Genomic DNA, 11,355 nt, shown 5'->3' with positions numbered 1-11,355 from the left:
CTTTGTCTGTTTACACCTTAGTAACGCTTTGTCTGTTTACACCTTAGTAACGCTTTGTCTGTTTACACCTTAGTAACGCTTTGTCTGTTTACACCTTAGTAACGCTTTGTCTGTTTACAACTTAGTAACGCTTTGTCTGTTTACACCTTAGTAACGCTTTGTCTGTTTACACCTTAGTAGACGCTTTGTCTGTTTACACCTTAGTACACGCTTTGTCTGTTTACACCTGTGTTATGCATCTAAACATCATATTTACAATGTTGTTACTGGTAGCTGCCACAAGAATAACAACAAGGTCAAAGATTCATAGGACATTCCACTCAAGTTTTGATTAGGCATGCAAAAAACATAAACACACAAATGCTTTATTAAAATTTTGAAGGGTAAGGTGTAATTGGCTAATACACACATGTACACACGAATGCTTTATCAAAACTTTGAAGAGTAAGGTGTAATACACACATATGCAAGTTACCCCCAGTTGAACGATTATGGTTTTCACACAGTTAATCAAAAAATTAGTGCAGTCTTTTTGATGCAAATATTTAGATAATTTCCCTTTGTCTGTTCATTTGCTTTGTTATAGTTAATCAGTATTTCAGACTTCTAACAACATGCATGAAAACTCTACTGTTGATCTTTTAAAGGATATTTCATATTAACATTTCTTCACGTTTACATTAAATCTTAATTCTGATTGTTTTATGCGGTATTTCTTTATTAAAGTTCAAAGCTTTGTGTCCCCAGTCAGGCTAACTAAATGTATTCCTTATTTATCTTGTCAGGAAAAAGTGGAGCGGCGGATGGACGAGAATCACTACGTCACAGATGCACGACTAGCAAAGTTAGAGGAGGGGCTTCATGAGGAGAGGGCACGCATCACTGATCTCCAACACGTAAGTAATCAGGCAGAGCCAGTAGATAGGCATCAACGAACTCCATCCAGCATGTTATTAGAATCTTCTGTACTATTTAGCCTGGAGTTACCAGATTTGGTATGCATATACATCTTTGGAATGCGGAGTACGGTGTACAAGTAGGTCAATGGGACCAATTGTTTGACCTTTGACCTCAACCTTTGAAAAAGTTTGTCTGGAGCTTATATTCTATACTATTTCACCTGGAGTAACCATCACCTGGTGGAGTTACCATCACCTGGTGGAGTAACCATCACCTGGTGGAGTAACCATCACCTGGTGGAGTAACCATCACCTGGAGTAGCCAGATTTGATGTGCATGCATTTCTTGGCTGGTAGGGTGCAGAGTACGTATGTCACTCTATCCTGAGGTAGGTGTACAGCTTGGTAAATAGAGAAATCATAAACGATCTGCCTGATGGATTGTCTTGTTGATAGTATTCTAAAAACCAAATTTGTATTACTCGTTTTAGTTTTACATTTCAGAGAATATATTTTATAGTATGTGTATGTTAATGTATGATGTCATTGCTTGTAGTAACTTGACAGTCAAATATTTCAATTATTTTCTCATCCAGCAACTTGAGTCCAAGCTAATGCTGAAGTTGGACAACCATATAAAGACGAATGCGGAGGAATTTGGACGGTTAAAGCGCGAGACGAGGGAAGGTTTCTCTACCGTACATGAGAGCATCAGCAATATGAAAACAGTCATGGAAGGGAAACGCAAACTTCTCGAAGATCAACTCAGAAAAGAAATCGGTCAAATCAGGAAAATGGTCGTACTTGTATGATTTCAGAAATTGCCAGGCCCTTATCTATGTTGATTTTATGACAAAGACACGTTTACTGTCAAAATTAGAAGGTGCATGTAGATGTATGGTGTTTATAGGGTAACTATGGCCAATCATTGTAGTTTATCGTTGTTCAAGTTATTTAATACAAGTACAGTAATATTGAGCAATGCATGTAAGCTTAGTCAGCACGGAACCATGCAAGTCAAATGTTCTAGTCGACCGGTATAGAGGCAGAGTATCACAGAATGTAGGCAGGCCTCGATGACATTGGAGGTGAATATAAACTAGGATTGGACAGTTTATGTGGACCTGACTAAACATAGGACATAGAAAGATTGTCCTTAGTTACAACTGACTTAACTTAGGCCATAGAAAGATTGTCCTTAGTTACAGCTGACTAAACATAGGACATATAAAGATTGTCCTTAGTGACAACTGACTTAACTTAGGCCATAGAAAGAGTGTCCTCAGTTACATCTGACTTAACTTAGGCCATAGAAAGATTATACTTAGTTACAACTGACTTATCTTAGGGCATAGAAAGAGTGTCCTTAGTTACAACTGACTTAACTTAGGCCATAGAAAGATTGTCCTTAGTTACAGCTGACTAAACATAGGACATAGAAAGATTGTCCTTAGTTACAACTGACTTAACTTAGGCCATAGAAAGATTATCCTTAGTTACAACTGACTTAACTTAGGCCATAGAAAGAGTGTCCTTAGTTACAACTGACTTAACTTAGGCCATAGAAAGATTGTCTTTAATTACAACTGACTTAACTTAGGGTATAGAAAAATTGTCCTTAGTTACAACTGACTTAACTTAGGACATAGAAATATTGTCCTTAGTTACAACTGACTTAACTTAGGGCATAGAAAGAGTGTCCTTAGTTACAACTGACTTAACTTAGGACATAGAAATATTGTCCTTAGTTACAACTGACTTAACTTAGGGTATAGAAAGATTGTTTTTAGTTACAACTGACTTAACTTAGGCCATAGAAAGAGTGTCCTTAGTTACAACTGACTTAACATAGGGTATAGAAAAATTGTCTTTAGTTACAACTGACTTAACTAAGGGCATAGAAAAAAAATTGTCCTTAGTTACAACTGACTTAACTTAGGACATAGAAATATTGTCCTTAGTTACAACTGACTTAACTTAGGGTATAGAAAGATTGTTTTTAGTTACAACTGACTTAACTTAGGCCATAGAAAGAGTGTCCTTAGTTACAACTGACTTAACATAGGGTATAGAAAAATTGTCTTTAGTTACAACTGACTTAACTAAGGGCATAGAAAAAAAATTGTCCTTAGTTACAACTGACTTAACTTAGGGCATAGAAAAATTGTCCTTAGTTACAACTGACTTAACTTAGGACATAGAAATATTGTCCTTAGTTACAACTGACTTAACTTAGGGTATAGAAAGATTGTTTTTAGTTACAACTGACTTAACTTAGGCCATAGAAAGAGTGTCCTTAGTTACAACTGACTTAACATAGGGTATAGAAAAATTGTCTTTAGTTACAACTGACTTAACTAAGGGCATAGAAAAAAAATTGTCCTTAGTTACAACTGACTTAACTTAGGACATAGAAATATTGGCCTTAGTTACAACTGACTTAACTTAGGACATAGAAATATTGTCCTTAGTTACAACTGACTTAACTGAGGGCATAGAAAGATTGTCTTTAGTTACAACTGACTAAACATAGGACATAGAAATATTGTCCTTAGTTACAACTGACTAAACATAGGGCATAGAAAGATTGTCTTTAATTACAACTGACTTAACTTAGGACATAGAAAAATTGTCTTTAGTTACAACTGACTTAACTTAGGGCATAGAAAGAGTGTCCTTAGTTACAACTGACTAAACATAGGACATAGAAATATTGTCTTTAATTACAACTGACTTAACTTAGGGCATAGAAAGATTGTCCTTAGTTACAACTGACTAAACATAGGACATAGAAATATTGTCTTTAATTACAACTGACTTAACATAGGACATATAAAGATTGTCTTTAGTTACGACTGAGCTGGCTTAACTTAAGGCATAGCAAGATTGTCTTTAGTTACAACTGACTTAACATAGGACATAGAAAGAGTGTCCTTAGTTACAACTGACTAAACATAGGACATAGAAAGATTGTCCTTAGTTACAACTGACTTAACTTAGGGCATAGAAAGAGTGTCCTTAGTTACAACTGACTAAACATAGGACATAGAAAGATTGTCCTTAGTTACAACTGACTTAACTTAGGGCATAGAAAGATTGTCTTTTGTTACAACTGACTTAACTAAGGGCATAGAAAAAAAATTGTCCTTAGTTACAACTGACTTAACTTAGGGCATAGAAAGAGTGTCCTTAGTTACAACTGACTAAACATATGACATAGAAAGATTTCTTTAGTTACGACTGAGCTGGCTTAACTTAAGGCATAGCAAGATTGTCTTTAGTTACAACTGAGCTGGCTTAACTTAGGGCATAGAAAGAATCATCCTTTGTTACAACAGATCCAACTTTAAGCTTGGGTTATGGAAAGATCATCGTTGAAAGATCATCCTTTAAGTTAAACAGGAGCTGACTAGGTTTTTGTCATAGAACGATCATCCTTTAAGTTAAACAGGAGCTGACTAGGTTTTTGTCATAGAAAGATCATCCTTTAAGTTAAACAGGAGCTGACTAGGTTTTTGTCATAGAACGATCATCCTTTAAGTTAAACAGGAGCTGACCAGGTTTTTGTCATAGAAAGGTCATCCTTTAAGTTAAACAGGAGCTGACCAGGTTTTTGTCATAGAAAGATCATCCTTAGTTACAACTCATTTCAATTGACAGGATTTATCTGCATTTAGGTATTATCCAAGTTTGGTAACGTCACAGTGATAAGTGATGGACCAATCATTTGTTTGCCATATATATAACACATGCACCAAACCGTCTGTGATATGTTGAGAGTTTTTTGCCAATTCCAATAGGCTTGTTGTATCTTGTTAATATACCATCACATAATGTTTGTCAGTTTTGATAAAAACATCACGCCAAAAATTCTGTTGGACTTTTTAACCACCATTACTTGAGGTACGTCGTAAAACAAACCTGTTTGAATTTTCATTCATATTTTATCATAGACATTCTTTTTCTCATTTTTTCCTTTTACTCAATTACTCGTGCTGTTTATAAAGTGAAGACACAAATCTTAAGACAATCCTTAACTGGTGATTGTGTAAGAAAATTTTAAACAACCAAAGTATTTGAGGTGTATTTGTCAAAGTGTTCAAGAACTTTGTTGTATATTATTTATGTATATAAATACAAGTACAGTGTTAATTAATATGTGGTTATGATATTACTACATCTGTAGTGTGTAAAATCTTCTAACCTGACCTGATACGTATTACACCTTATATACTGAGATAATCGTGTAGAGTTACACAGGTTTACTGTGAAAATCTGTCTGTATACAGCATTCAAAGTAAAATGTACAGCAGAGTTAGATACGTTAATACTGACAGAGAGTAAATTGTCTAGTGTAGAATAACCAAGCTGATAATCAGTTGGACGGCTAGTCCAGTAGTTTCACAAGTCACAAGTAAAGCCAAAATAGGTCACTTAACGTTGTTTCTGGTGTTGATATGTGTAGTGCCTAATGAACACATGGCATGGCGTCTTTACTTATACAACACTGGATCAGGTGTATTGAATTTGACTAGCTTATAAGTATCAATTTAATTGAGATAAAATTTGAATGAGTGATATTAACATATTATCAAATTAACTAACAAAATAGCTTACGCCCTGTAGTTCAAAATTATCACATTTCAGATATTACATGCACGAAAACACTTCTTGAAAATTCAAAAGAAAAATATCAGTATTATAAATTAAATTGCTTATTATTCAGTTGAAAATGTTTGACAAAAACTAAAACAGAAATAAACAAATATCCAATGTCCCAATAACAAAAAATAAAAACTGGCGACATATTTCTTACTATTTAATCCCATTAAGTTAAAATTATACATATAATGATTTTTTCTGAGGATCAAGTCTGAGAGAAGATGACTGTTTATTTGTAAACAAACATGTGATTTTCCTGGATGATACATCATGTACCAGGATTCACTGTGACGATCTTTTGCTGAAGGTGCTATGGGTATATCCACTCTGATTCTTCAGGCTCCCAAATCACCAAATCATGTAGTGTAGGGGTTGTGTTATATTAGGAGATAGTGTTTTACTTGTTTGATCTTCAAGCCAAACTTTACAAGACACCCACAGATATTTTTTACATGTTTTGACCTACGAGCCAAACTTAACAAGACACCCACAGATATTTTTTACATGTTTTGACCTACGAGCCAAACTTAACAAGACACCCACAGATATTTTTTACATGTTTTGACCTACGAGCCAAACTTAACAAGACACCCACAGATATTTTTTACATGTTTTGACCTACGAGCCAAACTTAACAAGACACCCACAGATATTTTTTACATGTTTTGACCTACGAGCCAAACTTAACAAGACACCCACAGATATTGTCTCAGTATACACTTCCTATAATTGACAACTGTATATATTGTTTATACTGTGTATCACAATGTATATACATGTATAGATCACATCTGTATGTTTGTATATAGCCTACTATATATAGCTTACAACCATATAGACAATTTACAACCATCTGTGTAGCCCACAACCATATAGACAATTTACAACCATCTGTGTAGTTTACAACCATATAGACAATTTACAACCATCTGTGTAGCCCACAACCATATAGACAATTTACAACCATCTGTGTAGTTTACAACCATATAGACAATTTACAACCATCTGTGTAGCCCACAACCATATAGACAATTTACAACCATCTGTGTAGTTTACAACCATATAGACAATTTACAACCATCTGTGTAGCCCACAACCATATAGACAATTTACAACCATCTGTGTAGTTTACAACCATATAGACAATTTACAACCATCTGTGTAGCCCACAACCATATAGACAATTTACAACCATATAGACAATTTACAACCATCTGTGTAGCTGACAACCATTATAAAGCATACATTAGTCAATGTGTGAATAATTGCCTACTAAACATTCATCACCAAACATAATCACAATACTCAGATTATCATTATTCATTCCATACATCCTCTGGAACCTGTTTTGTCTTTAACTTATGTGGAGGAAAAATTAACTTTTTTTTTTTTGTAATTTGGCAATTTCTTAGAATGAGAATTTTGAAACACTCCCGACTAAGAAGCCCTGAGTTTTATACTGGAGTTTTCGAAAAGTAAGTTTTATTCTTAAAATGTTCAAGTTTTGTTTGTTTTGTTTTTTATATATAATTTTCAAATTTCAGATTAATTATACATAAAACATTTGTTTGGGGTCTGACAACAAAGAATACACTCTTGTTAACTTACCTGGTATATATTTTGTTTTGTAAACATCACATTTTTGTTTACCATTTGTTATCTCTTTTATCATAAATTATGTCAGTTAATTAGATTTTGTCACTTTGTTAAATATTTCGCACAACACAGATTTTTATTTTTCTATTTCAAAACTTATTGCTTTTGTCGACCATGGAATCATAAGGGAACAAGTCATTGTTTTTTATTTATTTATTATTTTCTCTTCTACTTGTAGGGGAAAGTAGCATTTTATTGAAATGTAAATAATTAGATTTATTTTGTAGTTAATTTAGACTAGCGTGTAATATTCATTATAAATAACGTTTTCTTAGATAAAACTTACAATAGAACAAATCTAATTTGTCATGTTTTCCTGACTATGTGTAGGCATGCCAATACAAAAGGAATTAGACTAAGTGTCATTTTTTTTTAAATCCACTCAACATTAAGTCACTTATCAAAATTTGTTTAACTTTACCAAATTATTTGAATTACTTTTTAAATTCATCTTAAAAAAATGCAGTGGTTTTGTGATTGAAACCGTTTTTATTTTCCTTTTTGGCCTTATTTTGAGGTCTTTTGTTTAATCAAAATTTAGTATAATAAAATCAAGGCTTTGGCCAGGAATGATTTGAATGTAGAATACCAGCTTGTCAGCACCTCAACCAATTATGACTTAAAACATGTGTTTTTGTTACTTTTCTGTCACTTTTTGACAGAATGAAGACCTTGAAGAAAACATTCCTAGATTTGTTGTTACACTTGTTTTATGTCACAAATCAAAACACTGTCCACAGTATGTATAAAGTCTTCCACATTGATTCCCATGAATCGGGTCCTTTTTATTGCCAGTTAGTCCGAACCATATCTCCAGTGGAGAAACAAAGGTAAACTACAAAATTGTCACTTGCTCTTTCTCCCCGTTTCAAAAACCAATGGTAGAAAAAATGTGAAAAAATGAAATGTGAGCCAATTTCTTTACAATAAGAATATGAGCACAGAATTAGATTGTTATCTAATTCTGTGATACATGTATGACCAATATAATTTAAGCTCTATAGTGTGTACTAGCTAGGTCACTGGTACAGTCAACATTTAGAACAAGAAGTCATGTTGGTACATAAAAAACTTCTTGTAGGAAAAAAAATTGTTACAATTTAATAAAGTTCACTGACTAAGAACAATGTCTTAATATTTAGATACAAAGAATATTTCCCCAAGTATTGCTGAAGTAAATTTGAGTTATCTCCCTTCCAAAGAACTAAGACATATAAGCTAGCTGAGATATGTTAATGCTTTACTGTAATTAAATTGTCAATTATTAAACTTCATTTGACTTTTTAATTTCTAGGTTAAAATTAACTTTCTAAATGGATTTGCTGACACGTTAATATATTACATGTAATTTCAGTTTAGATTCACAATTATTTTTTTAGGTTTTGATACAATATTTTTCAATTCTTTCAACACCATGGATGTTTGAAATATACTCTTGTCTATATACAAATATAGATAAATGTGTATAACTAATGTAGTTTGCAGTGAAGGATGCTGGCACCCAACAGTCAAATCCACATATATAACGTACTTGTATATACATACCTGGTGTACTATGCTAGGTGGTCACTTCACTAAACCAGTCTCTGGGTTGATCCTATACAATTGTATTAGACCCGGTATAAAATTAAAGGGACAGCTTTTTATGTGTTGAATTCCTTTTTAGTGATTTGTCATGTACCATTGATTCGCAAAATCCAATACCAGAGATTTAGTTTTGATGAAAGCACATTTATATTAAAGTGAAGTTATATTTCTACTTGGAATATAAGAATAGTATTTGGTTAACCTGATGTAAAAATTGTATAAGAATTGGACTGTCAACCAATTATTTACGCATTTGAATTTAAAAATAAAATAAAATTGTCTGAAAATTTGTCTGGTTTGTTTTGAATGTTAACAAGCATACTAAGCAATATATGACCTTTGACCTATCTTTGACCTTGATTTTGACAGTACAGGAGTTCCTCAGTTATGCATTATTTTCTGTAGACTTCTGTAAGCAAACATAACAGCAGCTAAATTTGAGCCCTGGCTGTGATGTTGACCTTCACCTATGTCAGAGGCAGCACGTTCAGTAGGATGCAACATTCTATCAAACACTACTTATTTTGACATGAATTACAATCACATGACCTTTGACCTTACTGTGACTAACAAACAGCCTAGTTTATGATACATTCATATATTAAGTTTTATTAAAAAAAAAAAATCCATGAATCAGGTTTTGTGCCCGACTTACAGTTATATACGGAGTTATGGCTCTGTAATTTTTGCTTAACCAAGTTTGTGCGGAATAGGAAGTCTTCTCGATTGCTTGCCATACTCTGCCTTGCTCAATTGTTTCAAGTTATCCCCTTTTAATACGGATTAAACTTTATTTAGAACTACCTACAACCCTTGGGTTTAGGTTGTTGTTCACCTTTAAAATGTGTCATCTATTATTGTGTACCGTTCAAATGTGTCCTAAATTCTTGTGTATCTATCAAATGTGTCATAAATTCTTGTATACCTATCAAATGTGTCATCAATTCTTGTATACCTATCAAATGTGTCATTAATTAACCACAACTCAAGAGTATTGTAGAGGTTTCTTGGTAAGGATCTCTTTAGAAAAGGAGATTTGTGTTGCAGTAAGGTAGCATATATTCCTTAAACCTGTATTTACACCAGGCTGTGTGACTGGTAAACACACAAGCCAACAATCCTAAATTATCACCTGTATTAGAGNCAACTCTGATCCTAGATCACAGTTACACCCTCTAGGTGGGATAACCAGTGGACAGTACCATACCTAACAATGTCGGTGTAAGGCAACTCTGATCCTAGATCACAGTTACACCCTCTAGGTGGGATAACCTGTGGACAATACCATACCTAACAATGTCGGTGTAAGGCAAGTCTGATCCTATATCACTGTTACACCCTCTAGGTGGGATAACCTGTGGATAGTACCATACCTAACAATTTCGGTGTAAGGCAACTCGGGGGAGTATACCTCGAGTTCCTTTACAGATCTAAATGTGATCTGCGTCAAGTGTAAATGGAGCGAGACAACAAAATCCAGCTTTACTGACGTCAACAGGGACTAGATAATTCAGTTAGATAAGAGTGTCAGTAAATCATACTTTACTGTCATTTCACCTGATTAACAGACGGAGGGGGACTGGATAATTTAGTATGATATAACAGTACGACAATGTGTCGATCATTTAGTATGATTTAACAGTATGACGATGTGTCAGTATTGTGGCAGATTTTAATTGTACTCTTTAGTTCATTGGTAGGGCGTCCAACTAGGAACCTGGAGATTGAGGGTTCAATCCCCGGTGGAAGCACACTATTCTCTTTCCTGTTACAAATGGTGTCTGTTGCCCTCCCTGTGGTGACAGGGAGTTAGAACCTGGGTTGTGGTGTTCCTGGGCGAACACATTTAAAAAGGTGGGAGTAGTGTGGCAGATGCTAATTGTACATAGGATTACGGTCACCTTCTAGCTTCGAGCTAGAAGGAATTTTCCTTTTAGCTCAGTGGTAGAGCGTCCGACTAGGAACCTGGAGATCGAGGTTAGAACTAATGACACAAGTGGTTTTCTTTCATCAATAACATTCAAAATTTTCAGATGTCCTGAAGTTGTTTGCCATTTCCTTATATTTAGATTATATGTTACCTTCAAATTGGGGATTTGTGGAATTATCTACCTTAAGGATATATTGTGTGTTATCTCCCTTACAAAACCTTTGATTAGCACTCTCCAATAATTCAAATTACCCATTTTCTCAGTGCACATGTGTTCTTGTTCTCTGACAATGGCAATATTACCACTTCTATTCATAAAAGATAATCTACACATTTCTTTGTGTACTCTATAGTAAAACAGATATGTCAAAGTAAGGTAACAAAAATCCTTAAACCCAAGTGTTGGTCAAGTTTGGCTTTCCTGAAATTAATTATAACAAGGTTACCGCGAGCGGTATATAATACGCCCGTCACACATTGAATGAGCAGTTGTTTGTATGATTGAAATATATGAAGTATTTGTGAGTAATTGATATTAAAAGAGAAATCATTCAACATAACTGGTAGATCAATGAGTGCAATACAACATCATCGAACGCATGCATCGCATTAATGAAACCA

General features: G+C 34.1%; 1 protein-coding gene across 1 annotated transcript in view; it reads left to right on the top strand.

The window, feature by feature from the left end:
- LOC110454002 (protein FAM81A-like) overlaps positions 1 to 2,137 on the top strand; it is a 31,710-nt gene extending 29,573 nt beyond the window's left edge. The window contains exons 4-5 of the mRNA XM_021503284.1: positions 786 to 896; positions 1,496 to 2,137. Of these exons, the coding sequence (XP_021358959.1) occupies positions 786 to 896; positions 1,496 to 1,711 (327 nt within the window). The 3' untranslated portion in view covers positions 1,712 to 2,137. The remainder of the gene's footprint in view (positions 1 to 785; positions 897 to 1,495) is intronic.
- The last annotated feature ends 9,218 nt before the right edge of the window (positions 2,138 to 11,355 follow it).

The sequence above is a fragment of the Mizuhopecten yessoensis genome, unplaced genomic scaffold, assembly GCF_002113885.1.
Source record: "Mizuhopecten yessoensis strain PY_sf001 unplaced genomic scaffold, ASM211388v2 scaffold7597, whole genome shotgun sequence".
Lineage (NCBI taxonomy): Eukaryota > Metazoa > Mollusca > Bivalvia > Pectinida > Pectinidae > Mizuhopecten > Mizuhopecten yessoensis.
Note: the sequence above shows the minus strand (reverse complement) of the source record. Positions and strands in the feature narration are given on the sequence as shown.